The sequence below is a fragment of the Trachurus trachurus genome, assembly GCF_905171665.1.
Source record: "Trachurus trachurus genome assembly, chromosome: 10".
Lineage (NCBI taxonomy): Eukaryota > Metazoa > Chordata > Actinopteri > Carangiformes > Carangidae > Trachurus > Trachurus trachurus.
The window spans coordinates 24,573,178-24,600,060 of NC_139894.1; the positions used below are offsets into that span (position 1 = coordinate 24,573,178).

Genomic DNA, 26,883 nt, shown 5'->3' on the forward strand with positions numbered 1-26,883 from the left:
CTGTGCGCAGGTGGAGAGGGTTGGCACAGACTTTCAACCACAGCAGGACCAGGTCTCGTGGTGCTGACAGTCTCATGCACGAATTAAAGTCGGTGAATTTGAAGTTGTTTTGAAAAATTGACCATCTTTGAATCCAGCATCAGGTTTTGCAGAAAGAAAAGCAGCTTTCAAATTCAATAATCACAAGATCCACGTGTTATAGAAACTAGTTCCATTTAATCTCTCCTGTCTCCTGTGCTTTAAACAATATGCACGCACAAGTGTTTTAGTCCAACAGTCACTCATGACCCTTGATAGCCTGAGAGAGAGAGTGTATCATATTATGCCATCAGGGAATCTGTTACTTGTCATCTTTTCACTCCCCAGGTTCACTAGTGTGGTATAATTGGCTCAGCCTGTAGCCTTGTGACCACATATGCTCCTCATAGGACTGTGCAGAACATTTAAATCGATAAAAGCCATGGACACCAAACCTGAGACATCATCTGGAGTGCCTATCACATGAACCATCAGGTTGGTATCAAATCTGCCCGGGTTACTGTGGACACTGACTCACTGATCTAGAACCAGACAACAGACTTTCCCTCCTGTCACAAGCGTCCACCCAGAGGTGGAGAAGCAGGTCCACTGATATCGCTGACACTGCAGAGTCCTTCACAGGCACAGGCTTATGCCAGTGGCTCCCCCTTTGGCCAGCAAGGTGGCACCTGATCCCACTGGAGGCAGCCAAAGAGGCCGTTTTTAATACCAGAGCATCATCAATCTCCTTATACTGCAGCAACAAGTGGAAACTCTTCTGTCTCTGGTGTGTGGGCCAACACTTGTCAAGTTTGTGGTGGGATGCAAATGGCTCAGGATCACTTTCTAGGCAAACCCAGCATTCCTCCCTAAGGCCTTGCAAAGCTTGCACCACAACCAAGCTACTTAGTTGGCACAGTTTAATCCCCCCACTGAGATGTTGAGGCTGCTGCACCGCCTCAGCACCACACTGGATGGGTGTGTGTATGGCAGTTACAGAACTGGATCATACCAGCAACATTAAATGTTAGTCACAACTATAGTTTCACTGTCTATGTTGTACCTGAATATGACACAAATATTTAAAATGATATTTTGTTAAAAAATAAATCAGAAATTTGTAGGAATTCAACACTGCAGTAGCCTGCAGTGGTCATTATCCAAGGCAACATCTATGTTGAAAGCTGGAAGTAATAAAAACACAATCTATTTAAAAAATATTTATTTTGAACATGTAACAAAAAAAAAAAAGGCACAATTTTAGTTTGTTCCTTAACATAAACAACAAAAACACACAAGCATAATCATATTCGAAAAGAAGTGAGAAGAAGCTGTTCTTATTGAATCCCACTAAGTAATCGATCTACAATAGAATGAAGGGCAATTAAGGAAGTGGGACAAGTAATTGATTAATTTATGATTTGTGTTCTATTGTTAAAAAAACGAGAAATGAAAAAAAAAATAAGGTAATGAAGATAAAAAATTAAAAAAAAGTTGTAGTTTTGTTTTGTAGTGTTTGTCTCAGCTGAGCAGCAGTCAAATTCTTTTCAAGGGTATCATGCTTCCACTCATCAGCGAACCAACTCTACGACTGACCAGTAGGCTACTGTATATAGTCTGCTCCTGTTCAGACAATAGACGGTGTCATAAAGGATTGCGTGAATACACCCACCTGTTGTGAGTGAAGTGCAGTGCGGCTGAGCGCGGTGACCATGCAGCTAACTATCATTTTTCATCCCAACACTTCAAACTTTTGAATGTACGTATTAGTGATTCAGTGGCCATATAGCAGACCTCTGCCTGTATCAGCTGTGAAGATGGACAGACTTTAGGACCCAGCAGAGAAGCAGCATGCTTCCAGTTCCTGACCTGTGGATCTGTAATGTTTCTACCCACTGTTGCTGTCAGCAGTAGCTCGTCTACACGCCTTCTCACACTCTCTCACTCATGGGCCTGCGCTAAGTTTCAACAGCTCACATGGACAGCATCACCAGCAGAATGGACACAAAGGGCACCAAATGTAAGTCCACTTTTCTAATCCTGAAACACAGCTGCAAACATGGTTTCCTGCTGAGTGGCTGTTTTATGTCTGTGTGCAGTCTGGGGAGGTGGATTTAGATATGACTGGTATGTTTGCTTTATGTGTTAATGGGTCACTTACAGTAAAGTCAGTGGGACCCTCTCACACACCCACTTTGTGAGTTTCTTTCCTCACACACCTCTGGTTGCAGTATACTCATGGAAGCACTATACATTTCACTGGTTTAACTGGTAAAAGGTGAAATATTAGTGGGAATATGTGCAAATAAACATTACATATTTTGACAGCCCTGCCATAATTGCACTATTTACTCCAATGTCATTTGCAATATTTCAATTTTCTCCATCTGACTCTTTCAACCAGTATCACCTGTCTGAGAATTCCCATCAAACTTCCTTTCCCTCCTGCAATTCGTCCCCCCCTGTTGTACATGTAAGGCAACACAATGATAGTGCACTTTAAAAATATAAATTATGTTGCTTCAGTCTCCCTGCAGCTGCTTGGAGAGGCAGAAAACCAAGAGCTGATCCTCAGTCTGATTGTTTTTCTAGAAAGTGAATCCCACTCATCCTGAGTCCAGTCAAATATCTGGATGTGGAGATGAGATATTTGGAGATTAGGTGGTCATGGTAATGTTTGATGTTGGAAACCACTTGTAGAGAATTCTTTATAAAGACCCCTGGAGATCTACCGTGCTTTTTTGTGTTGAAATAGCTGGAATTACAAAAGTGTTTTCGCCCCATTTGTTTTTTTTTCTGGGAGGGGTGCAGCTGCCCCCCCTCTCCCTCACATGGTACAACATTTTTCCACATTGTTAAAGAAAACAAATACACTTTGCCCCCCCCCCCCCCCCCCCCCCATGGGCTTTGATGTGAGGTTAGAAGTGACAGCATTACCAGGGAAAGGTGTGACCCATCACAGCATTTCAAACATGAAGTTGTGATTTCAGCTTAAAGCTGATTTAGGTTGCTTGATCTGTTTTCACACTAGAGCTGTTGCTGTATCACATTACTGCTTATAGAGCTGGAAAGACTTGAGTGCTTTTCACAGACTTGCTTCAGGCCGCCAGGCAGGTAAACATGTGATAGTGATTACGAGGACCAACTTTATGGACATTTAAACTCCACTGACTAGAGGTGAAAGGAAATGGGACAAACTACACATGGTGTTTTATCTTCTTCTTCTTCTTCTTCTTCTTCTTCTTCTTCTTCTTCTTCTCCTCCTCCTCTCTTATTCACCTTTTTACAGTCTCATCTCCTACACGAAAAAGGTAAAGACTGTGTTTAATGACCTCTGTCCTTCCTGTCCATGATTTAGCTCTTTTCCATCCTTCCTCTGCTTGTCAGTCAGTGTGGATTATGCGCATGTCATCAGTGCATTTGGTGTGTATACAAACTATGTAAGGGAGGAAGTGTCTTTAGGTGTCGTCCTGGCTGAGACAAACCCTCATCTGTCCCTCCCATCACTCTCAGCAGACAACACACATGCACGCACAAACATGCAGGAATTTAGCTGGACTGCCTCACCAAGCTTGGTTCAACACCACAGGAGAAAACACACAGTGATGCCTGGAGATCCCTGGGGAGCTCCCTACTGTTTACATGGTCTTTAAATGACCTGAATCCCTCCTGTGAAATTACTTTTCCTTGGTTTGTATTACATAGAGCGGCCAATAATGATTATTTAAGTTATCAATCAATATATGACTAAATTGTATATAAGAATAAATAAGTAAAATAAATAAAACTTTATGCTTACTTATTCAATTTAAATTGACTGCTCTGTTTTGTTCTCCACTAACAGCTGCATTTAGCCACAAGAGTTAACACCCTACATTCATCACACCCATCATCTGACACACCATTAATGAAAAGTATTTGATTATCCCGGCTCCGAAATGGTTATATATCATTATTTTAGCAGATCGATCAACTCAAGCTGTGTTGAGCTTGATGAGAGGCAGGTATGAACGTGAATGGTGGGGGCTTCTCAATATCGCAACGTCCAAGCCAGCTGGAGCAGCAGTGTAATGGAGGTTTTGTTTCAACAGTCACCTCAGTGAGAAGCAGAGCAGATCAGGTGGGCGTGAGAGGGGAGAGGCTGTCCCCATAGAGACGCATTGCAGTGGTGGGATTGTCTGTGATTTAGCCCTGCAGACGTGATGAATTGTGTCTATTGTCACAGTGTTTTGGAGCATATGGAAGAACTTGTGGACAAAAAAAAAGCTGCTGTGATCTGCTGTGGACGTGATGCACCGTTGAAACATACTGCACATCTAAGCACAAATCCTCTGCATGCACTCCTCGGAAGTAGAGAGGTCCACTTCAGTTACAAAAATGTCTGTGTGCGTGTGTGTATGCGTGTGTGAAATTTAAATAAACAATTCAGTTTTATTTGGCAGACAGCAGAGTCTAAGAACTTCTTTTGAGAGTGCACAGGATTTGAACTAGCGGCACTTGAACTCAAACATTTTTTCTGGGGCTGTAGGTTAGCGGGGCAGCATGCTGTCGTCACTGAGCCGATGGTCAGTGACCTCACTGTTTGTGCCTTAATGCCATATCTTTCATTATGTATGCTGTAATCTACATGTTCACACAACAAAAGCAGTGCTTGTGGAAACAGCTTGAGTTTAGTGTTTATACTGTATCACCCTGCAAGTCTTCCTGTGATAGTTTCAGCTAGTGTAACTACAATGCAATGGTGCCATTGTTCAGACTGTGGACAGAAGTTCTCAGCAGCTCCCTGATTCAGTCCAGTGAGGATCAAACAGTAGCCTCCACAAGTCCACATTACAAAGGATATTTCAAATTAATTAAAAAGTAGCAATATTCAGTTACTGATCAAATAACTGAATTTCTCTTGCCTGTTTAAAAGCAGCCTTTTCTTTGTTGTAAAGCCATTTTCAGTGGAGCATGCATGTCTGCTATCCCTACAATACTCTGCTGTATACAATGTTAATGTTACCAGTTCAAACATATGCTGCATAATAAGACAGAGGATGTAAAGAGGGGGGTGGAGGGGTCACCCATTATTTATCCAAACATGTGAGTTAGGGGTACCTTATATTGCATACTGTATGATATATTCATATATGCCACATCATGCATAAGCTGTAAATCATGCACATACAACAGTGTGGACCAGCCCTATAAGAGGTGGAATTCCCCTCTGTAACCCGGTAAAAAGAGGAGATCATATGATTCATATGGCAGAGTATTTGTGTCTGTGTTCGTGCGTGTGTGGCCGTGCACACGTGCATGTGTATATAGGCAATGGTCATTCTCTGCACAGCTGTTTATGGGGTTTCCATGGAGATATGCTGCACAACATTACTGCAGGGGACTACAGAGTATATATGACACTCGATAATGTGGTGGTTTTTTTCAAGTTGCAGAAGGTGAAAAGTGATTCTGCCTGGTGTTTATACACACATAGGTACGTACAAGCATTGGATTCAGAAGACTAATTCAGATTTATTGGATAAAACTTGGCAGCGTGTGTGAGTCTTAGATAGAACAAGACCTGTTCAACCTGTTATCAGTTAGGTTTACAATACGCTATCTGAAAACAGTCATAATTCAGCAGTGATTTATGGTTTGTGTTATTAGAGAAGTATGGAAATTTTATTTTTTTGACCTCGGGGATAACTCCAGGTGAGCATTTCAAACAGTAGAGCACGCAGATGGTACTGACGAGTATGATTCTGGTATGTACTAAGCAAGTTTAAACACACTCGCTGGAAAACTATCAAAGGTACACACTTTGGTTTTGGTATGGACCAACAAGACGTTTTAAGATTTAGTTGATGTTTTGTGTTCATTTCTAAAGCAGAGATTACTTAAATTTCATGGGACTGTTTCTCAGCAGGTATCCCACTTGATCTTACAGCTCCACCTTTTGCCAAATGATGTATCTGATAATACTGATGCTTTCTCCAGAGCAACTTTACCATAAACTCATACTCCGCAGCTCATAATGTGCATTTCTTATTGAAACTCTGTTGAGTGAAATGGTTGCAACATTCAACTTCTCATATTGATGTTGTCATGTTTTAATGATCTTTGAAAGCAAGTGGCTCTTTAAGCGGAGAGCATAAGTGATTGACTCTGGAAACAGTGAAATGACATCAACTCAAGATTCACAACTCATTAACAAAAAGTGTGTGTGTTATTCTGTGTGGCCCTAAATCCTACTACATTAATCCTAAGGCAGCTATGTAATCAGTGGTCATTTAGCAGTGATTTAGTAATGATTGGGAATGACTGTTTAGTCTTCAGATAAACACTAGGCCCAAACATTATGTTTAATCAAGACGTATGATACCTTTTCACAGTAAACGAGAGCAGTAATGTGGAAAACAGTCACTTGGTGCTCGTTCATATGATTGAGGTTCCTCTTTTATAGATTACTCTTAAACTACTCAACAAGGGGAGGAATGCAAAACACACCTAAGGGAGAACTTATCCAACATATAATGAAGAGATTCAGACTTTAGCAATAAGTCTGAGAGGGTGTTCTAGTTCTCCAGCCTAACACAGAATCAAATTATCTCAAAAAATCCCAAATGGAGACAAAGCGGCCCCTTTTCTCCCTTTGTGCTTGTGTGAGTGTGTATTTGCAGGCATGTTTGTGTGCTCTGTGTATATTACCCGTCTGTGCAGCATCAGTAAAGCAGCGCTTCCACTTGCAGAATAGCATCTTTCTCAGTGTGAATACTTTTTCTGTGAGGGAGACATAGCATTGTGGTGATCTCATAGGACTCAGGGCAGATACGGGATCTGAATAATACTGTAGGGTCTTTGTCTGTCAGCAGGCTGAGTCAAGCCCTCTGTGCCATCTCCGACTTGAATAAATCACAGAGCAAAAGATGAAAAATGAGAATGAAGCAAAAGAAGCTCAGTAGACAGACATCGCTTACATCATGATCAGTCTGACCTATAACCTTTGACCCCAGGCCATGCTGAGAAATACCCAGACGTAGCTCATGCCACCTGGCGGGGGCAATTACTTCATTATCAGATAGCTTCTAACAAGCTGTCCATTTTGTATCAGTGTTTTTTAGGGCTGGTCTGAAAATCAACATATTCCATCATGTATTGAGGATAGACAAAGAAGTTCCCTGAGGAGCTTCTGAGCCAATCGCAGCACTAAATTATCACACTTAGTAATGATCAGCTAATGACACAACAGGCAGGAAGTTAAAGATTACAGGAAGGATGGATGTGGGGGCATTAACAATATTTGGGAGGGACAGGGAGCACTGCCACTAATGGAAAACTCATTATGATACAGTCTTTGTTTGAGGACATTAGGAGGTATTACAGTTTCACAAATGTTTTTTTTTTATTTTTTTTTTTTTTTTTTAACCGTATCTCATTATACATAGTAGCTAAATTAATACCATGACACTTGTCTTTGTTTTTGGTGCTGATTCAGCTGATAACATGTAAACTCATCCCAGGATAGAGAGTGCAAAAAGAAGAATGAAGAAATGTGATAGCGCTCAGCAAGAAAATGAACCGCAACACTTTGCTGACCTGTAACTGGGGCCATTGACTCTCTGCTCCCCCTCACTGCTGAGATAGCAGCTTTCAGCTATCACCATGACTTCCAGGTTGGCTTAACTGTGTGTGTGTGTGTGTGTGTGTGTGTGTGTGTGTGTGTGTGTGTGTGTGTGTGTGTGTGTGTGTGTGTGTGTGTGTGTGTGTGTGTGTGTGTGTGTGTAGGTACCAGTGTGTCTGAACATCAAAAGCTGGTGTGCACAGACCCATAATTCTCCCTCTCTGTCACCATGGAAACATTCTAGCCGCTCAAGAGGCCAAATTACTTTGAGTAGATTTATTTTCCTCTGTGATGGGCTCGTTAGAGTGACCTAATTAGAAGGAGTGAGGATGCACCTTCAAGACAGAAATTCATTAAAGACTTTGACTCCAGGAAATATACACACCCCATTTAGATAATGTATTAGTATTTGGATAAACTGAACGAAGCCTTGTTAAAGTAGTTTTTAAACTAAGCTACAACTGAAAGTATGCTGTCAAATGCATATCCCAAATAATTAAGGTTTTGCCTGATTTAATATCATGAAATGGATGTTTTCAAGTCAACAATGAGCCAATGGCACTATGCATGCATGTGTACAATCCACTGTATCCACAAAGCAATCAAAGCATCCATGTCCCCGGACAGTTGTGCTCTCTAGTGTGTTACTATACTGGTGCACATACACGCTGAGTATCATGGAGTGTGGGATCTGCGTTGTGTTTTATGATAACCTCAAGCATCTAAGCACGTACAATAAAAACAGTGGGCAGAACATGTTTTTTCCCCCTCTCTCCTTAATTTGTGTACCTTTACGACTTCTCCAAACCAAATAAGTTTTTCCATATGTGCCCCTCACCTGCTGCTCAACTCCAGCATATCCTGTGGTATGCATTTGCTATGTGTTTTATTTGTCTGAAATGTCCACCCTTATGATATATTTCCATGTCAAAGCTATGAGAAAGGAATTAGCACTCTCACAGGGGGGGTACCTGCAGCAGCTAAATAAAGGTTTGTAATAGTAGTTTATTTCAAGCACCATTATACTGTCATACCTTTGAAAATCAATTCTATCTAGTGTAGGATCTTGACAGCGTGTTAAAAACGGGGTCACCAGAGACAGTACTGTAAAATCGGCAGTGCGTCAGCTGACAGGAAGAGGAAACAGAAGGCCGGAGGTGATAGGTGATGTCATCAGCAGAGGGAGGAAGCCATCTCTATAGGGGGCATATGGGGCATCGCAATACACTTGGTCAGCCCATTAACTTATGTAGGACAGGAAAAATGTTTTGTTGGCAGCAAGCAGAATGAGATCAAAATTGGTCTCTAAGGGTCTTCAGTCGTTAGCCTATCATAGCTAGCATGACCTTTAAATGTCCACTTTGATGGTTTTTTAGCCTTATCTCTGTATGTTTAACATAGATTGATGAGGCGTTACACTACTGTACTATAGCTGCCATCTGGGTCTCTAATACATTTGTTGGCCATTTCCCAATATGTCTCCATTTTCATCTCTGGGAATCTACTGTAATTTCCTGGACTCTCAGATGTATGAAGATAATTAAATAGATAGGCAAAGTGCCCATAACAATAAGAAATAATAGGTAGTAGTTAAACCATTATTAAGTGATTGCCTGAGGTCAATGGGGACAAGCAATGAACACAGTCCTGGGACATTAACTTTTAAGGTGATGTAGCAAATGCTTTTAGCTAACCCAGTTTGCTCAGTTAGCAGATATGGAGCAACATTAGTATTCAGTTTTAGTCATATCAATGTCTTTCGAAGGGATGGAATTATTATTTTAGCTAATTTTTTAGCTCTGATTTGATGACACGCAACATTTTAGGAAAATATTTTGCTCTTGAGCCACAAAATTCTAAAGATACAAGCAGTGATTATAAATGAAAAAGGACCCAAAAATCAGACCTGTGAGCTGAAAGACTCTAAAATGCCTGTTTAGACATTTTTTCTGTCCATTACTGAAAGCTAGCCTTTTCACATGTGCATTGTAATTTAATCAATTTCTAAAATAAAATATTGACTGAAATTTGAGGCATTTATGAAGGTGACTTAGAAGTGCATATTTGACTCCTATCGTCTGAATCAAATCCAGCTTAAAATGACGGCTACCCTTGACAGACTAAAAGGTAGCGTCACAGATGCAGTCATAATGCTGCTTTTCATCGTCTTCCCTATGAACCAGAACAGTCTCTGTTTACCTGTTGTGGTGCTCATAGTTATCAGTTTGTGAATGCCCAGACACGTTTTGTGCTAAGGAGAGGAGAGCCGTCACACTTGGGAAATGCCTGGAATCTGAGGAATAAAGTGGGAGGGGATTTCATCATGATAGGGCAGAGAGGCCGGTGAGAGTTGGCACAGCTCTTAATGTAATTAAAAACCACTGGCCATCTGGTTTACCTCACTTTTGTTAGCATGCAAGCTACACACACCCCACAGGGTGTGATCTAAGCCTGCAGTCTTTGAACAGAAGATATGACATCTCTGTGTCTCTTAAAGCTATGATTCAGCTATTTTCTTTAAACACACATGCCCCAGCTTTGATGAGTCGGATGGTGGTATTTAGATAACCCTCACATGGTACGAAAGATAACATTCAAACCTCTCTTGTGAGTCGCTTAACATGATGAGAACGTTACTGGATCACGTTGTTCAGCTGGCCTCTGTGATGAGACAAAGAAAGTCTTCCACGCTGGGTTTCTGGACACCTCAAAGTCTTCAACCTGCAGCGCTCTTTCATGTCAGATCAGGTTGGGAAATGGCTGAATAACCAACATGTCCAAAGACAATAAGGAAGGGGAGACTTCCAAGAAAAACGCAGCAGTTTTCATTAGATACTGATCTCTTGTGGAGTCACAGATGGTACAGTCCTTTGAGGTTCCCACAGCAACTGCAGCTTAAACATCTAACAAGATTTACCTCACTTTGCCTATACCTATGGTCTTTTATTATGAGCTGGATGGTTGGGTCTATTTTCTAGAATAAACGCCGTTTTAGAAATCACCCGTCATTAATATCAGTGTTACTCAAACATGACTGCTATAAAGCCAGTTGTAATGCTGGTAAAGTGATGTGTATTTCACAACTGCAGTGTGCTTTTCCGTCTCTTCTTTGGCATTTACAGTCCTGTGTGAGTTCACAGCTTTACAAGGATGGTCAGAGATCACGTTTAGTCACAGTCAGGAAAGGTTTGTCGGGCTGTAACCAGAACTAACAGGAGTGGCTGTGGCGTCACCATCCGAGAGGATTTCGGAAAAGTTAGGAAGCACCATGTATGCCTCAGGGAAGGTCCTGCACATGAAAACAGACAGTAGGAGGACTTCCTGTCTACGTTATTACCCCATTCATTTTCCATCTTCACGGACTTCCCTGGGACTTTATAGTTTTAAATCCTCTGTACAACTCATTCACTGACTGTCATTTACTGTCTGTTGTTTGTTCTTGACAAATATCTCCTTTATTTCAACTTGTTGTTAAGTTAAAAAAAAAAACCACTTTAACTTTTTGGGAAAAACATGTCACAAAACAGTGGATAAAGAGACAACTTTGCAATTTTTCATTTGATTACAATGTGTCCAGCTGGAATGGAGATATTTTACTGTGTGCCAACGCAATCATAAGAGCATTGGTCACACTGCCAGTGTGGCTAAAGGTAACTGGAGATAAATGTGCATTAATTTTAGTGCATCAGAGCACACAAATACACTATATCCTAAATCAGCGTGGCCAAGGTACAAATTGAATCAGTGTTCCATCATATCTATGTGATGTAGGGAAAGAGAAATTATGTCCCTACAACAAAGATGGAGATGATTAGATTAGATAAAACATTAATACTATTCTGTACTATCACCTTTCTTGTTGGCCACTTAAGATGAAGATATGTGTCCCACTCAACCCAGCAAATACTTAAAGTGCAGTGTAGAAAGTAGCAGTGCATCCCTGCAGTGGGGAAACACTGATCCTCTATTAACTGTGTAGCCACAAGGGCGCTGTCAATCATTATTCCTGGAAAATATGTTTTAACTAATGAGTATTCAAAATGTTTAAAAAGGGTTTAAAAAGGGGTCAAAAGGACCATAACATGATTGAAATCAATATTTTTCATATCAAGTTACTCCACAGTGATTGTCAACCTTACAGTCAGCTGACACAGTTTTCCTCCTACAACTGACACATCGTAAAAGCCTACACTTAGGAGAATCTGTGTGTTTTGTCTGTTGCTGTGCGCAGGGTTGTGAACTGTCTGTGTGAGCTCCAGGGTTTGTTTTTGCGATGTTACTGTGACTGATGGCAGCGTGTCAGGGCACATGAGTCTGCCTCAAGGCAACAACTCATCCACGTGTAACTCTGAAAGGCCCCAACTTGCCTCTACCTCCACTCCACAGCCTTCACTCACCCTCTCCTATTGCCTTCACTTGGCATTTTCAGTACACTAAAAATATAGAAATTACCCCTTGGACCCTTTTGTTGGTACAATTATCAGTGAATTACAGTGGCAAAGATGCTGTAAAAATGCCTTACTGTATCTGGTATGTCAGTGGGTTCACTGGCATCTTGTGGTGTTCAGCTAGTTAAACGTTAATAATGCACACTGAGGGGAAGACTAAAAGAATAAAGAATGTGAGTTAGCTATTAGTCGACATGTGTGTGTTTACACAGCAAGCCTTTCCCAGGTGCTATACGATCCCTAGGATTACAGCGGAGGGGGATACAATCAGGCTACACAGACACACACACACACACACACAGCACCACCGTCACCCTACCCCCCAAAAGAAAAGAGAGGAGGGGAGACAGAGGGAGGGAGGTGGGTGGAGGGAGATAACAGATCAGAGGGAAGAAGGGAGAGGTGTGTGCTGCAGTAGGCAGACTATAGCTCACCTTCAATACAAAGACTTTAGAGGACACACACACACAGGGAGGCTTTGACTCTGGAATATCTCCTACAGTATCTCTTCTGATGTGTGAATGAAGTGGTTCTTCTCTGTAACCTTGGAAAATGGTGGGACTCTCATCCACTGCTGTTGAGGGTAAGTGTTCTGTGTTTTTATATCTTGTGTTTGTATTAAAGCAGTAGGTGGATAAGTTAAGGAATCTGCTAGGATGCGCAAAAATATTGAACAACGTAAAGACACACAAGCTGTCGAATTGTAAAGGTGTGGAAAACATGAGACCAAGGCATCAGGTGATGTTTACTTGATGCCTGAAGCATCATGCCAGCTTGATGAAATACCAACAATTGCAGCTATCCAGAATTGTTGAGAAAGCAACTGTTTGCCACCCAAACTCTATAGTGCAGCATTGTAATTTTTTTAAGCCTCATAAGACTCTTCTTGGGTTGCAAATTCCTGTGTGGTTAGCTGGAACGTCTGCCTGCAACAATATTGTGAAACTGAGTTTCTGCAGAATGACGAGATTTTGTCACTTACGACATACTGGGAGGCTGAGTGTGTGAGTGTATGTGTGTGTGTCTGTGTGTGTTGCAAGATAACTAAGCTGAGCATGAAAAAGTATTTGGCATGGAAAGGAGTTAAACAGAATCTGTGTACCCAATTGAGGCCACATTATTCTTCATATCAGGGTTTGTTGGACATGTTAGCACAGGTGCTCAACTCGCTGACATTACTCACCCCCACCCACTCACCCCTTCTCTTTCACTGCCTCAGAAAGTCTGCTAATGTAAGCCTCTTTTTAAAGCTCTGAGGCTGCACTGTTAAACAAACTACTCACCCTGCTTCAGAGACATGTACACACACACACAGATGCACTTTACAGAGGCTTGCACTATTAACAAGGTGAGGAATGTGTCGAGTGTTAAACGGCTATTGTCGGGCAAGTGTGAGGAGGTAAATGTTTGAGTGTGTCCAAAGCTCTGAATAGCTTTACACATTCCCTACTCAACCTTTGTGGTGTCTTTCTTTCTTTTTATTTTTTCTGAGTTGAGTATCCCCCTGTAATGTTTTTGTTAAGGCTTGAAAGAACCTTAAATAATAAAGCCAGAGATTAAAGTCTTGGTTTGTAGCTGCAACCATCCAATTTCACCTTAGTATGACTTTGATTAAACCTTATCCAACCTGTTTTATGTAGCATTAACATCACATGTGAGTGAGCCTGTGTAGTTTCCCTCAGGTGCTGGGCACAGATTCTGTTTTATCTGGCTTTAAAGACATCACACACACACGCACGCACGCACGCACGCACGCACGCACACACACACACACACACACACACACACACAGCTCAAAGTTCCCCTCAACAGTTGCAGGGATTTAAGGGATAATGTGCAGTTTTCGATGTGAGCAGCCATGTGAGTAGTGTAGAGTTGATTATAAAGGCCTGGTTGTTGACTTAAGGGTGGTCTTATGTGCCTTACATGCCAAATACTACAAAATAATTCCTCTTTGCTCATTCTGGCACACGTATTATAACACTGTATCTGTCAAATTAGACCATCATCATTTTGGAGCTGCAGTCCAAGTAAAGTGGTTTGATGAGTGCAGTGTCCTACTTTTCGCCAGCTCCTTGAAAGCACCGCCTCAGTCTCTGTGTTACATTTGATTTAGTGCTGAGTGGTGTAAATTTCGAATTTTCTCTGCAGTGAATGACTCATGCTGTGGATAAGGTTCTGTCTTCCACTAGGTTAGGGGAAACCCAGTGGTGCGCCAGAGCCAGAATCTAAACAGCTGAAACTTCTGGCAGAGAGACAGCAGCATCCACCAGGCCAAGACATCCCACTCTCATGAGTTTCCTCTCCTTCCCCAAACTCCACTTCCTGATTTCCGCTGGGTGAATCAGTTGTTAATGAGGAAACTTTCCAGGTCCCCGCGTGAATTAACTCCTCATGCCCACTTCTCGGAATGTGAGCACATCTTTTATTACAATAGACGGAAACTGCACTGGTAAAGAAGACAAAGTGGTTAAACAGGCACAGGCCCTTGTTGCCTTAGCAGGGCATTGTTAAACCCATAGGAAGACCCACCTCAGGAAAGTATGTCTGTCTTCAAGGAGTGGGAGCAGTCTGAAATGTGGAGCACACACTGACAAACACCAGATACATCTTCCAGCACGACCTGTCAGCAGTGCTTACATACAAGATCACTGCGTCGGAGCGATTCAACAAACAGTCCAACTTTCTGACTAAACTCATTAATAATAATCCTCCATAAACCTTAACACACACACACACACACACACACACACACACACACACACACACACACACACACACACACACACACACACACACACACACACACACACACACACACACACACACACACACACACACACACACACACACACACACACACACACACACAGACACGCACAAGGGTGACTGTAGGGTCTTTTCTAGACAGGTACACCAATGCTTACTTTTGACCTACCTCACTAAATACACAATGTATATAAGTCTCCTTGTATGTTTTGGGCGTCTGTGCATGTGTGTGTCTACATACTTGTGTTTGGTTAGTGTAACCCAACTTGTTGCCATATGACCGCCCACCACACAAAGAGTTTTCTGGCTCAGTGGCTGTCCCATGGTTGACTCCAGCAACATGCACGGTTCAGTGGGTCTAATGTGGCTCAACTGTGAAAACTGGAGGGTGGGGTGTCAGGATTATAGAGACAGAAAAAAATGTGAATTAAGATGCAGCAGATGGAGAAAAGGAAAAGTTGTGATGAAAATAATAAAGAAAGACATGGGGACTGACTGGTGGCACTTTGCTTGTGTCTGGCATGAAATATGATTAAGGAGGAGCTCAAACACACCGGCGGCAGCAGCAGGTTGGGGATCTGTTCTCTTCTCAGGGTGTTTGGCAGCTGTTGGAGAGGGGGAGACGGTTTATTCAAGTTCTGTTCTGAAAACAGGGAGTGGGCCAGTCCCACCTCTCAGATCAACACATGATGTGAATCATATATTCCTATAAGCTGAGTCCTCAAAGTGTTACAGAACCTGGAAAAAGAGCACTTGGAGCTGGAGGTCAGAGCCAGCTGTTGCTGTTGCTGTGTGAGTCCATGACTTAAAATGTCCAACTGTCCGATAAAGATCGGGTCCCTGTGAGTGAAACTCTGCTTGCTGGCCTGCTCTGGGATCTGTAAAGTGGCCTTTTGGTTATTCTTGTCAGAATCTCATGTTTCTGCCAACGTTTTTACAGTCTTCACAGGGCTTTTAATTTGCCCTCTCAGCATTGACAGTTGATTGAAATTTGGGTTTGTGCCCACCTGTCTCTGAGCCAGCAACATCTCAAGTCCTGCAGAACATCTTATGCAGTTGTGTTCACATGCTTTCTTAGAGTTCCTGTGTTTGGAGAGTTTCAGCTTTCGCCTTCCCTCTGGGTTAATGAGCAATTAGCAAACATGTTTCCTGTCACTCCACTCCTCTGTTGTTGTTTAGGCTGGTTAGTAACAGACAGAAGATTAGAGGAGACAGACTCTGTGATAAGGTGGCAGATTGATATTGACAAACTGTGAGGCAAAGTGACAGAAAATGAAAGAAGGACACGGGTAAAGCAAAGCAGCAGAGCCTCTCTGACATCCTCCTGGGGTTTGTTTAGACTTGTCAGCCTGACCTTTGCCCTCCCTGCTGATATACTGACCCCGTAACCCCCCCTGACCTTTGCCCTCTCCCTGTGCAGCCATGGAGGTGCTGGTGAGTGAGCTGGGAGTACTGCTGAAGATGCTGGACCAGGAGAACCTCAGCTCCTCCACCCAGGAGAAGAAGACGTCAGTGTTTAACCTCCTGCAGCAGATACAGCCATCAGGTCAGAGACAGACAGACAAAATGACTTGTGCATTTAAATGTAGAAGCAGTGAAAAACATTATTGAATAGATATTAAACAGACACATATTTACTTTCAATTGCATTCGTCAGATTCAATCACATCCACATTTCATTATAGAAGATTTGAGTATTAGGAATCTGTTAAACCTTCTGCACTTTCTGCACCATGCAGGGAGCTTTTATGGTTTTCTCTTCTTCCCCTCCAGTGTCAGGAACAGATTACATCTACATGAACTCAGCAGTTTACAGAAATGGCACCAGCTTTGTCGAGTCCCTCTTTGAGAAGTTTGGTGAGTTTGAACAAAACACACATAAGTGTCAACACATAAGCCGTCTTTACAGCAAAAAGTGTGAGTGCGATTGCATGTTGTTGTCATTACAGACTGTGAGCTCGGAGACCTAAAGGATGTTACGGATGATATGAAAGAGAACACCCAAACCGACACTTTAAAAAAACAGGCAAGTTGCCAACACACACTCCCTCCTAACGTACTCTCTTCTATAAATATCAGTTACATGTGAAATATTGGCTTTAAACCTGCAGATAGGATGACACTGCATGAATGGGATGTATGTTGTTGTACGTCCATCTTTGCAGCAATAACATCCAAATCCATCTTTGCGAGGAACTATTGTACCTCTAAATGACTTGTGGAGAAAAAGCAAAGAAAAACAGAGATTGCATTCCTTGTTGTGGGGTTTTCCCACGTAGACACACTCACAACCCTACGATCTGTTAGAAGAGTTCAAATGCAGGCATCCGCCCAGAGCCCATAAGTCTAATTTATAGATATCGCTCTGAGGTCTATCCTCTGTATCTCTTTGATGGTGTAGTTCTCTTGGTGTGAATCGTTTATGGCTATGGAGGAAAATTTGAGTTCAGTTTTGTGTGTGTGTTTGTGTGGATCCTTTGGCAGAGCTGTGCAGAATCCCGGGCGACGCACTCAGCTGACTCTCCTCCCCCTCTGCCCACTACGCCTCCCCCTGAAGAGTATTATGAGGAGGCAGTACCCCTCAGTCCTGGCAAGATGCCCGAGTACATCATCACACGAGGTCAGCATGAACTCAGTGCCCTTAGTGTCACTTGGCTGTAAAAAACCTCGAACTCAGTTCTCAGCGCTTAAATTCCACATAATCACATAGTACTCATATGTATGTTACTTTAAAGTGCATGATCAAGCACAGGGACTAATTAGGGATTGTTTTCTTCCATATCCAGTCAGGCCCAGTCCGCCCAACTCCATAGAGGACGGATATGAAGATGCTGAAAACAACTATCCCACAACCTGCATAAATTCACACCGTAAAAATTCCTGTGAGTAAAGAACAAAGATGTCACCAAATAAACCAGATTAAAGAGTAAGTCTTTTTTATGAACATACCACACTTTATCGTCTCTGTCTCTGCTCTCCCAGACAATGATTCTGACGCTTTGAGCAGTTCCTACGAGTCCTATGAGGAGGATGAGGAGGAGAGGAGCCCCGGCGTCCAACTCACTCATCAGTGGCCCTCGGATGAGAGCTCCATGCCTCCCGCCAGAGACTGTCGCATCTGTGCCTTCCTGCTGCGCAAGAAACGCTTTGGCCAGTGGGCCAAACAGCTCACCGTCATACGGGAGAACAGGCTGCAGGTGAGATGGTGCACACTCACATTATTCAGTGAAGGATGCACCTGTGTATGTCTCTCTCTTTCAACATAGAGCATCTTGTGTGTCCTCCTTTCCACAGTGCTATAAGAGTTCAAAGGACACATGCCCCTATGTTGACCTGCTGCTGCCCCAGTGCAATGTGGTCTATGCACCCAAAGACAGCAAGAGGAAGCACCATGAGCTCCGGTTCACTTTACCCAATGGAGATACACTGGTGCTGGCAGTGCAAAGCAAGGAACAGGCCCACATGTGGCTGAGGGTAAGATGCACTGTGCACACACACACACACTAACACAGTCTGCAGTCATGCTGACAATCACTGTGAGAGACTTTGACAAACCTCAGTTGAATGTACTGTCAATACACATGTAAATCTATCCCCACAGGTTGTTAGAGAGGTGAGCGGTCAGAGCACAGGGCCCGAGGAATCTGCATCTCCAGTCATTCCAAGGAAAACCGAACTTGACAAAGTAAGCGTAGAGGAGAGGGTGTTTGTGAGCAACTTCCTGTCGTTTTTATCCTCAAGACAATAATTCATCCTCACAGCTGAGGCGAGGAAGCCGCGAGTAGCAGGCAGCAATTGTGTTGTCATCATCAATTTTCTTAAACAATTGTTTGGCTCGACGCAGGGAACAGCAATACCTGTATTTGGCTCGCAGAACAAAGAGGACATCTGTAGTGAAATTAGGTGTTGAGACAGAAAAGATAGGGGTGTGGATGAGTCAGAACTGGAACAGGCACGTCTACTTTTAAAGTTACCTACCTGTCAGAACATAAACTACACAAAAAAAGCCCCGACAGAAAAACACAGACTGGAGAGAGACAAGCCAACTGTAAATTGGTAGGAGAAAAGACAGATGATACGTTTGTCAGTCTCTTCATATCATGTGTTTATGGTTAAAAGATGATGAAGAAGAAGAAGAAGCTGTGAAAAAATGAAATAAACCAGTGATGGATACATTATGTCAGCTTGTTAAAGGATTATCTCAGGGAAAGACATTTGATCCTCCTGGCAGAGAGACAGATGCTGTGTGGGATGAGGACTGTCAGTCTAAACCTGTGTTTGTTTGCCTCTTCCTCAGAGGTTATCTGCAGAGAGGAACACATCAGATTCAGACAGTGTGGGTGTGTCAACTGGAGATAACTGCAGAGAGAACGGTGAGACAGAAACACACTCAGCACGCCGGCTATCTGACAAAAACAAAGCTGAACTCAAGGTCCACTGACAAATTTTATTTCCCCCCAACTGAATCTTTCTCACGGCTTCATAAACAGATGACGTTCGCTCTGCTGCCGTTACATGACTTTATTTCCACACTGCTGCATTCATGTTGAGATGAGAGAGTTTGTTTTATGTTTACAACTTGCACACAAAATTGTGTGAGTGCAGAGTTGGGCTGCAGAGTGTTGAAAAGACTTGATAATATATAACAATCTGGGTTTAATTACCTCGAATGAAAAACTCTGGCGAACATAAGGCATCCATATTTATTTGGTTTTCAAGCACTTCCCTATTATTAAGCGCCAAGTGGGACGTATGAGACTCTCTCAGGCGTAATTACAGCTTGTATGTTGACGTGAGGGCTGTTTGCTGAAACATAAATGCAGGATTAGGTCACAGCAAAGTTAGATGAGTTATCTCCATGAAAACATCTGCTGATAGAGACCACAAAATGCAGTAGATGGCTTTTTGGGAAAAGCTAGTTTGTATATCTTGAGTTGAGATATTCTATTTAGGGTTATAACTCTCATGATTTTTTTTCTCCAGATCTTAAGTAAATTAAAGTATACACATGGTAATGATCAACTCAGACAAAAATTGTGGAACCCTATAATTTTCAATGTAGGCAAGGTGAAACGAGGAGCCTTAGCTGCTGGCCGCAAAATCACACGAATCATCAGCTTCTCCAAGAAGAAGTCCCCTCGGCCAGGTGATCCCCGGATCAGCGACCCTCGTCAAGGTCAGACCCCGCTTCCCTGTCACTCTTTATGTTCTCCAAACTTGTAGATGCATCATTTTTGCGTTCCTCCCTCACGTCACAGGCTACCTGTCGGTGCTGGCGAACCAGGTGTGGCGGGAACAGTGGTGTTGTGTGTGCAGAGGCTCCCTGCACTTCTACCAGGACAAAGGAGACCCTCGGACCTCCCTGCCTTCGCTTCCTCTCCACAGCTGCGAGGTGGTGCCGGGGCTTGGACCCAAACACCCATTTGCATTCCGAATCCTCCGCAACAGCACAGAGGTGGCTGCTCTGGAGGTAGGGAACGTTGCTTGTTTTGTTTTTTTGTTTTTTTTCTTACTTAAAATCTGCACATGTCAACAGATTTAGATTAAGATAGGATCAAAGGACTCTGTGATATGGGCAACTCAAGATGACGCATCGGTGAAGATTATCAAACAACTCTATATTTTTTATCTTGCAGCTTTCATTTGTAAATGGACTCACTCTAAAAGCTCTCATCAAGCATCAGGAAGTGAGATAGTGAAGACACTGGTGCATTTAGCAGCTATGGCCCTAGATAATTTAATAATAAGGAAGTGGTGGAAACCAAACACAGAGCTAAAAAAGGACTAAATGTATTACTAAATGTATTACTTTACCTGAAACATAACCTTAAATTAATTATATTATTTCTATCACTTGTTGTTAATAGATAACTGTTTGCTAATAATTGGCGTACAGCTTGGTCCACACATTTCTGAGCTGATTTCCTGCGTCTCCTTTTAGGCTAGCAGCTCTGAGGAGCTTGGAAGGTGGCTTGGTGTCCTCTTGGCAGAAACCGGCTCTGCGACAGGCCCAGAGTCACTACATTACGACTACGTTGATGTGGAAACCCTCGCTAATATCTGCGACGCTGCGCGGCATTCCTTCCTGTGAGTGAGACGTCGAGGGGCAAAAAAGGGGGGGAGTTGGGATATTTAGACGAGGTCAGTTTCAGGCCACGGGCCAGAGCTGTGATGTTTTGACCTCATGAAGACATCGCTTCTCCTCTTCCTGTCTGATCCTAGGTGGGCCACCTCCTCCAGCAGTAACTCCACAGACTCCAGAACATACGATGAGGTCCCAAACGAGGACATGCAGGTGGGACCCCTGTGCTCAGACACACACACACACACGCTCCCAAATTTCAGTTAAACCTGATGTGTGATGCTTTACTTTGATATGACAAGATTGGAGTCTGTGTGTCTGTGTGTGTGCAGCTGTTGGAAACAGTCACTGTCTGAATATGACACCCCATATCAGTCACCCAAACAGACAGATAGCGCTCTGTTAGATGCCTATCAATGACGGCTCTTTGTATGCCAGAGAAAAAGTGCTGTGCGGGCACGGGAGAGAGGGAAAAAAAGTGATCAAACTGATGACAGGGGAGTGAGAGTTCGTGGCGGTTTAACAGCCTGTAAACCTCTTCCTTAACCCCCGCTGACACACACTCAAACACACACCTCTCACCACCCACACCCACAAACATACACACCTCAGCGGCCTCACACCAATAAATCTGAAGATTTGTTTATTGCTTTGACTTTTTTTTTCTTCCCCTCTACGTCTTCATCCCCTTTTTTTGCATCCTCCCACACATCTGTCACCCACTCACCCCTCCACCCCCACCTTCACTCACCCTCCCTCTGTGTACTCCACCCAGTCAGGGGAGAACCGCAGGCAGCAGTCTGGGAATCAAGGAAAGCGGCGCTCAAGTTTCTCAAGCAGCGACTCTGACAGAACCAAACCATTAGTTTCCCTCAAGCGAACAGGCTCAAGTAAGTGTGTTTGGTTAGTTTTCCAAAGTAACATTATTGTACCTCCAGAGGTCTGGCCCTAGAAATACCTCATGAATTACACTGATAGATTGATTGAGATCTTGATTTACACAGTGGAAACTCGCTGAAAGAAAACACTCTTCTTTTTTTTCTAGGACAGCCCTGTGTTAGAGATGAATTGTGAGAAACCTATTACTGGGCCAGGGAAAGTTATTCTACATAAGGTGCAGAGAAAATAAAAGCTGATGTACCAAGGGTAGTCTTAATGCTATGGTTCCTAAAGCAGAGAGTAATGTGCATGTAATGGAAATTTTATACATTGTCACATATATGCTTATGCTATTTATGTTCACTTGAATGTATGTTTGCTTTATACTGTATTCACTTGTATGGAAAAGTATAATGTTACCACTTGACTCTTCCTGTGGTGCATGCATCCCTTGGTTTGTTTGGTCTGCCTGTTATCGGGTCATGGGAACAGAGGGTAGCAAACAAAGATGGTGCTAAGAAAAAAAAACAAAGCAAAGCTGAGGTGTTCCACAAACAGTAAATATTTGTCTCTTCTGTGGCCCTGAGCACCTCACATTGTTATCTGGGTGAAGAATTTGAAACCTTCTATCTGCTGATAGCCTATCTTTTCACTGTCAGATTTAGAGGAAACCTGTGATGATTATCTTCTACAGTAGCTCATTATAAGCTGCTGAGGGACATGCAAGCTCGATTGTGTCTATTGTGTGTCTCTATATGATACATCATTGAGGCTGTGAAGAGAAGAAAACCTAAAATTGATCCCGGTGGAACCCCTTTGTTATTGTTGACAGGCTTAGGTTGAACACCATCGCCCAAAGCACATTAGTTATGTAAGTCATTTCTGAACAAGCCAATATCTTTAAGGCCCTTCAGTGACATAAAGCAGATCAATAAACAGAGCTGCAATTATCATTCACAGCGACAGACAGCTGATGTACCCAAGGAGACGTTTCACTTTCAAAAATGAATAAAGGAGTAATCACAAGCTTTTCCCACAGAGGGAAACTATTAATCCACAGATGGCCCATCTAATTGTGTGCCCTGCATCAGGTACAGATTCCAAAGCTCTGGTTCTGTTGTGTCTTATACTCTCGATGAGGTCATAAAATCTTTCATCTGGCTTAATATTCCCTTTTTACTGCTCTCATCTCGTATCATCTTCTCAATTTACATCCATAATCGTTACGCTCTCCTCTCACTTCTCCCATTTGCCCCATTATTTCAGTTGGCCTATGATATACAAATAATGGAGATGAGCGTCCAGGGTAGAGGAAAGTGATATTGGTGTGGTCGGACAGCTCAGTGCTGTTTCACAGGCATTCACTGTGATGAGCTGACACATGAAAGAGCCAGCGCTCTCCAGGGCTGAGAGATTCAGGACGTAACCTGAGATTTATTGGACACTCGCATTAGATCCGCTGTCTGGCTTCCTTATTCTGCAGGGGTGTGTGTGTGTTTGTCTTTTATTCATGCATCATATTGTTTTTCTCCCAGACAATTCTGTTTGAATTATGAAATAGGTCAAATTATTGTGCTCCAGTTTTGTATAACTTGGAGAGGTGGTATCGTCCTCCTTTCTTGCAGAGCGTGACATTATAAAGGACAGGCAGACAGATCGCCGTGACATGTTGTCTTCTTCCCACAACCCCTGCATGTCTAACCTTTTCACCTTTGCTCCCACCCAGATGCCAACCAGTATGGAAGGTATGGGAAAACGCGAGCTGAGGAGGATGCCAAGCGTTATCTGAAAGAAAAAGAGGAGCTGGAGAGGGAAAGGGATGGGATACGAAATGCACTGGTGACCCTTCGACAGGAGAAGAAAGAGCTTAAGGAAGAGCTGAAGACGGCCACTGGTGAGGAGATATGAAGCTTAACACAGAGCAGATGCTACATGAAATTGTTCAGGGTCATTTCTGGGCTCCGTGCAAGGTTTCCAGAGTTATCAAAGTGATGCTGGTGATTAGAGTCTCAAAATAAGGAGTATAGCTAGACCCATCATGTACCTTCATGTCTTTGGAAAGAAGAGACGGGTTGTGGCACCAGATTTTCATTAGGAGCAGCTGGACTCTGAATTACAGAAGAAGAAGCAGTGTACTGTATGTCTTGGCTGTTGTTTTCTTTATATTAGTTAGGAAATTATATTTTAACAGCTGGATTGTCTAGCATTTAAGACAGACAGACATTACCCAGAAGGCTTGCATATCAAGTGCACACATCCCTGCTCTGGATGTGACCCTGACCTCCATCATTAGGGGGTCATGTGAGAGGAGAGTTTCCCTACAGGGCTAAATAAAACATTTAATAGTTACTTATTGAAACTAAATGACTGTGAAAATTCCTTCTATATCTAATTAATTCCCTCTAGTTTCAAACTGCGTATTGCCAGCAGCAGCATAATTTTTCAGTGAAGAGATTGTAAACCTATATTCCATTTTCAAATAAGTCAGATATACAGAATAAAGTATTAATAACAACAGAGAAGCTCCTGACACTATTGTATCATCATGTAAAATGTATTTCATTATTTCATTGCATCACTGATGTAAAATAGAGCTTCACTGTGAAAAGTGTTGAATAACTGTAGCTGTATGAGGGTGAAAAACATGATAGTCACAGTACTTGATGTACTTTATTTTGAAAGCCTCCTGTATTTTGAGACTCACCACTTAAATATGTGAAAACACAAATGCTTTATGTTTCTGTGGTGCAGAAAAGAGGAAGACCTCCCTGAACAAGCGTGTGTCCCACCTGGAGGAGGTCTGTCGAGCAAAGGAGGCAGAGAGGGTGGACCTGGAGCTCCGACTGACTCAGGTCAAAGAAAACCTGAAGAAGAGCCTGGCAGGTGGAGCGCTGGGGTCACCAGTCGAGGCCAAACCACCCGTTAAGGTATATTTGTTGCTTTATGTGGAACGACATGTTTATGTGCATACCTGCCCGCCAACATGGTTTTTATTTACTTCTTTTCTTTTTTGTATGTAGGCCTCTGGCAAAAAGAGCCAAAACATCTACAGCCAGTCACTACCGGTGAATAGTGCCTCAGAAATCCACAGGAGACCTCCATCTGTTTATGCATCGTCTTCAGGAACTGTCATGCAGAAAGCAAAGGTAACAGTGACATGACAGTTTTTCTCTCTCTATTGCACACACTTCCTGAACTGAATCAGACTCCACAGGAGGTTCAGAGCAGCACATGCTATCAATTAATGGCTTTTTAACAATTCATACCAATGGCAAGTCTGTATGTTGGCACAGCACATTTACAATCAATGGATTTGATCTATGATTGGTTTCTAGCACAACTTTTTCTTTGGAGAAGCCAACTAGATGTTTACTCGGCCATTGATGAAGCTAAATGCACAAATGAAGTCATGCCATCAGGAATAATTGTCTAAAAAAGTTAGTAGCATTGTGTGTGCACTGACTGAACGTGTACAGAAAAAAATCTGCAAATGTCTGAGACAAAGTCAAATTCATATTTCTGTATTGACTAATTAGTGATCAATGTTAAATTTGGTTTAATGAGTTTTATGATAAAAGCAGTTTCCTACGGCACTGTTCAGCTATTCAGCCACAACCTAAATTATTTAGCTTCTAGATTTGCATTTCTATTTTATTTTGTCTAACAGTTAATTTATAGTTTATATAACAACTCAGTGAAACACTTTGCAAAACTGGCCACTTAAACTTATTGCTCCTATTAACAAACATTGTTTTATGAAGCTGTTCCAAAAAGTTAAATGTTGTTTACAGTCTGACCTAGCAGTGCCATGTTGCTGCATTACTTTAACATAAAAGTGACCCAGTTGAATTAATCTGCAGCCCAGATTCATTTGATTTTCATCTCTGTTTGCTTGTTTGTGGACACAGTTATCCATAACAGAACACTAGAATGTGGAAAAGCTTAATTTGATTCTGTTTATATGTTTGTGCATCTTATTTCCAATTTGTGGGTTTCAGCTGCAAACTTTGAATTTCCTTTTTTGAGATAATGACTTAGTTTTCACATTCTTTCTAAATCTCCTGACTTTTGTGTTTTACAGGAGTGGGAGTCAAAGAAAGGAACCTAAGAGCAGCATCATGAAACTGGCTGCTGTATATCAGGATGGACCTTTAATCCCACGAAGGATAAACTCCCATCTACTCCCCAAAGCACAAATTTGTTTTACGAGGAAGTAAACTATATTGAAAAAAATCAGCCACTAGGTGGAGGTACACCTCACTGAATATTTACTCTCCCGTCTTTCTCAAAGGACCTTTCCAAACGTGAGGGATTTAGGGACTTCACATCATCTGTATTCAAGTGTTTTCATTGTCTGTGGTGACACAGATTCATGAAAAGAGAGCAAAATCGGGGCACATGAAAGAAAGACACAAGAAAAGTGTATTAAAAAGCACAGAGAGTAGGTAAAAAGAAATGGTGTGATGGAAAAGCAACATAAGATTGTGTTTGCACCAGTGCAAACACAATGTGAATGTTCCTTGAGGGAGACGATGACCTAAGAAATGTGATGTGTTGGAAAATAAGAAGACAGAAGGCAGTTTAAGCCGTGATGTGCCTTTTATATGACTTAATGATGTTGTTCTGCATGTACATATCGAGCCATGACTACTGTTTTGTACGCTTTATACTTTTATGCTGTTTCATTTCTTATCATCATCATGCAAAAAAGTAGAAAGGTCGCGCACATCAAATTAAAAAGGTGCTGGCCTCAAACATAAATGTAAACAAAAAAAAGAAAAGGGGAGACCGCACACTTAAGCTCCCTTATGTTCTGCTTTTATTTAGCACAGCCAACAAAATCAGTAACGTTACGCTCAAAACGTTACTGATTTTGTTTTGCTAAATAAAAGCAGAACATAAAGGGAGCTTAAGTGTGCGGTCTCCCCTTTTCTTTTTTCTGTTTATCATCATCATCCCGCATCATACAGTAAGACATAGCGGACGTTGGTGTTCAGCTGAGTGCCACAGACTGATGGGTTGAGGTTATTATTGTCTTTTAAGTGCACTCATTAGCTTCTCCTCTCAGGATGAAGCTGTGCTAC

General features: G+C 42.4%; 1 protein-coding gene across 2 annotated transcripts; it reads left to right on the forward strand.

The window, feature by feature from the left end:
• The first annotated feature begins 1,925 nt into the window (after window positions 1-1,925).
• Window positions 1,926-26,495, forward strand: afap1l1a (actin filament associated protein 1-like 1a). Of its 2 annotated transcripts, none has more exons than XM_083980090.1 (19): window positions 1,926-2,038; window positions 16,259-16,384; window positions 16,612-16,695; window positions 16,788-16,864; window positions 17,323-17,458; window positions 17,625-17,720; window positions 17,821-18,035; window positions 18,133-18,312; window positions 18,440-18,523; window positions 19,136-19,211; window positions 19,901-20,014; window positions 20,097-20,308; window positions 20,780-20,925; window positions 21,061-21,133; window positions 21,696-21,810; window positions 23,526-23,693; window positions 24,551-24,726; window positions 24,820-24,945; window positions 25,881-26,495. In XM_083980090.1, exons 1-19 carry the CDS (start codon window positions 1,996-1,998, stop codon window positions 25,905-25,907), a joined length of 2,274 nt encoding a protein of 757 aa, XP_083836216.1. In that variant the 5' UTR covers window positions 1,926-1,995; the 3' UTR covers window positions 25,908-26,495. The 2 variants fall into 2 exon arrangements, with proteins under 2 accessions (XP_083836216.1, XP_083836217.1); XM_083980091.1 differs by lacking the exon at window positions 1,926-2,038 and adding an exon at window positions 12,524-12,652.
• Window positions 26,496-26,883: the final 388 nt, after the last annotated feature.